General features: G+C 65.6%; 1 protein-coding gene across 1 annotated transcript; it reads right to left on the bottom strand.

Moving 5' to 3' along the window:
• Nucleotides 1-622: 622 nt before the first annotated feature.
• LOC120669212 (phospholipase A1-II 7-like) lies at nt 623-1,817 on the bottom strand. The gene is made up of 2 exons (XM_039949000.1): nt 1,788-1,817; nt 623-1,291 (listed from the first exon to the last, which is right to left on the bottom strand). The coding sequence occupies exons 1-2, from the start codon at nt 1,815-1,817 to the stop codon at nt 623-625; spliced, it is 699 nt and encodes a 232-aa protein (XP_039804934.1).
• Between the last annotated feature and the right edge of the window lie 413 nt (nt 1,818-2,230).

Below are 2,230 nucleotides of genomic sequence, written 5' to 3' on the forward strand. Positions count from 1 at the left end.
GGAGATCGACGATCGGAAAGGAAGGAAACCGTGATTGAGAGAGGCAAAAGGAAGGGATCTGGATCCAGTGCAGTCGCTATAGCGACCGCAACTTAAGCAGTTGCACGATCGGGAGCGTCGGAAGCAAATCGAAGGGATCAGGGGCTTCGCGACTGGATCCAAGTCCCTTGTTCACCAGCGCCGGTCCCGGCGCGCGCCCGCCCGGAACGCGCCGCCAGCGCCCTCGCGGCCATCGACCAGGTTGTGGAGCCCCACCACGTCGTACTCCGCGTGCTTCAGGAACGGCAACCTCCTCGCGTCCAGCTCGAGCTCGTCGCCGGCGTGCACGGACGCCCACGCCGGCGGCCGCCCCATCCGCGCCCACAGCGCCCTGGAGACCGGGGCGTCGACCACCGCCCGGGGCATGCTCGGGTCCGGACCAGGGGCACGACGTCGTGCCGGACGACGACGCGCAGCACCCAGACGCCGAGCGACGCGAAGGTGACGGTGGCGACGTGCACGCCCGGGTGCGCCGCGGCCGCGTCGCGCGCGATGAGCACGGCCAGCGCGCCGCAGAGGCTGTGCCCCGTGACGGTGACGCGCAACTCCTCGCCGCGGCCACGGAAGTGGCCCGCCAGCAACGCTAGCTCGCCGGCGACCTGGTAGCGCGAGGGCCGTACTTGCTCCCGGCGTTGCTGGACGTGTACATGGTGTGGAACCCCTCGGCCACCCTGGCGCCCTTGTCATTGCCGGCGTTGAGCTCGAACGGCACCATCCTGGTCCGCATGTCCAGGGCCCACTCGTCCGGCGTGATGGTGCCCCGCCACGCGACGACGATGTCCCGGTGGCCGGCGCGGCGCGCCTCGGCGGCGCCGGCCGCCGCGACGTACCCGATCCAGTTGGCGTGGCCGTCCCATGCGGCGGTGTGGAGCTGGCGCCGGAGCCAGCGCGGGACCCAGCCGCCCTCGCTGGTGGCGTAGACGAAAGCGGTGGCGGCGTACCCGTGGCCGCCGAGGCCCAGCGCCGGGAGCAGGCATCGGAGGCCGTGTAGGAAGGTGCCGCAGTGCGGGGACCAGTGGCGCCCGTCGAAGCCGTCGTAGGTGGCTTGCGCGAGCTCGCCGTACTTGAGGAGCTCGCCGCGGAGGCTGGCGTCGAGCGGCTCGAGGAGCGCGGACCAGTCAACGCCCGGGCCGTACAGTCCGCCTGTCTGTTGTGTCCCTTCGATTCGCTCCCGACGCTCCTGGTCGGCGGCCGCGAGGGCGCCGGCGGCGCGTTCCGGGCGGGCGCGCGCCGGCGCTGGTGAACAAGGGACCTGGATCCAGTCGCGAAGCCCCTGGTCCCTTCGATTCGCTTCCGACGCTCCCGATCGTGCAACTGCTTAAGTTGCGGTCGCTATAGCGACTGCACTGGATCCAGGTCCAAAAGGAAGGCCCGGCCGCACTTAGAGGCCGGCGAAGGAGCGAGGATGGCGCGGGTGATGTGCGGGTACGGTGGGCGGGTAAGCAGCCGAGCAAGGTAACAAAAAAAAACAGGGATTTGTGGCAGAAATATTTTTTTTCACGGTGGTTCGAGGTTTGGTTAAGTAGATCTTTTATGTGAACCTAAAAGAGATATTTTGTGAGAGAAGTGGGTGGATTAAAGTAAGTAAGAATTGTATTTAATTCTTTTATCTTTTATAGTATAATAGATAATAGATAATAGATATAGATGAGTGCACCCCCTCCCTTGAGTCGTGCCGCCAAGGACGGTCGCTGGCTGCTCGGCTTGCCGCTCGCCAATCCCTGCAGCCTTCCTCGCTGGTCGCTCACCTCCAGCTCCCTGATCCCACTACCATTCATCCGGCTCGCTCCCTCTCCTGGCTCCCTACTCCGAGCGGCACGGGTGCAGGGGGTGTCGCGCCCCCTCGGGCCTCTCCCTCGGACCCTAGTCCGCTCGTAGCCAAAAATTTGCGCGGCCTCACAAGCACACCGGCGCCAGCAGGTGGCCGTGCCCCGGTTCTCCCATTGGCTTCTCTCCCCGAGCTCGTCTGCCCGCGCAGCCGTGCAGACTCGCTAGCGCCGGCGTCGGCCTCTGCGCACTGCCATGCCCCTAGCTCCCCAGATGCGCAATCAAATTGGTGCCCTTAGCCTGCCCACCGCCTGCCCTGTCGAAGTGTCGATTTCCATGTTTGGCTCGCGAGCTGGACCTAGCCGAGCTGAGCAGGCTTTTTCCTCATTAAGATAACAAGCCGAGTCAGCTCATTATCTTAACG

This window comes from Panicum virgatum, chromosome 4N (assembly GCF_016808335.1).
Source record: "Panicum virgatum strain AP13 chromosome 4N, P.virgatum_v5, whole genome shotgun sequence".
Taxonomy (NCBI): domain Eukaryota; kingdom Viridiplantae; phylum Streptophyta; class Magnoliopsida; order Poales; family Poaceae; genus Panicum; species Panicum virgatum.

Excerpts from the sequence above, each read along its gene's own strand:
- LOC120669212 (XM_039949000.1), bottom strand. The coding sequence starts at position 1,817 with ATGAATGGTAGTGGGATCAGGGAGCTGGAG. Across the intron at positions 1,292-1,787 it reads GTGGGATCAGGGAGCTGGAG|GTCCCTTGTTCACCAGCGCC; the intron begins GTGAGCGACCAG and ends GACTGGATCCAG.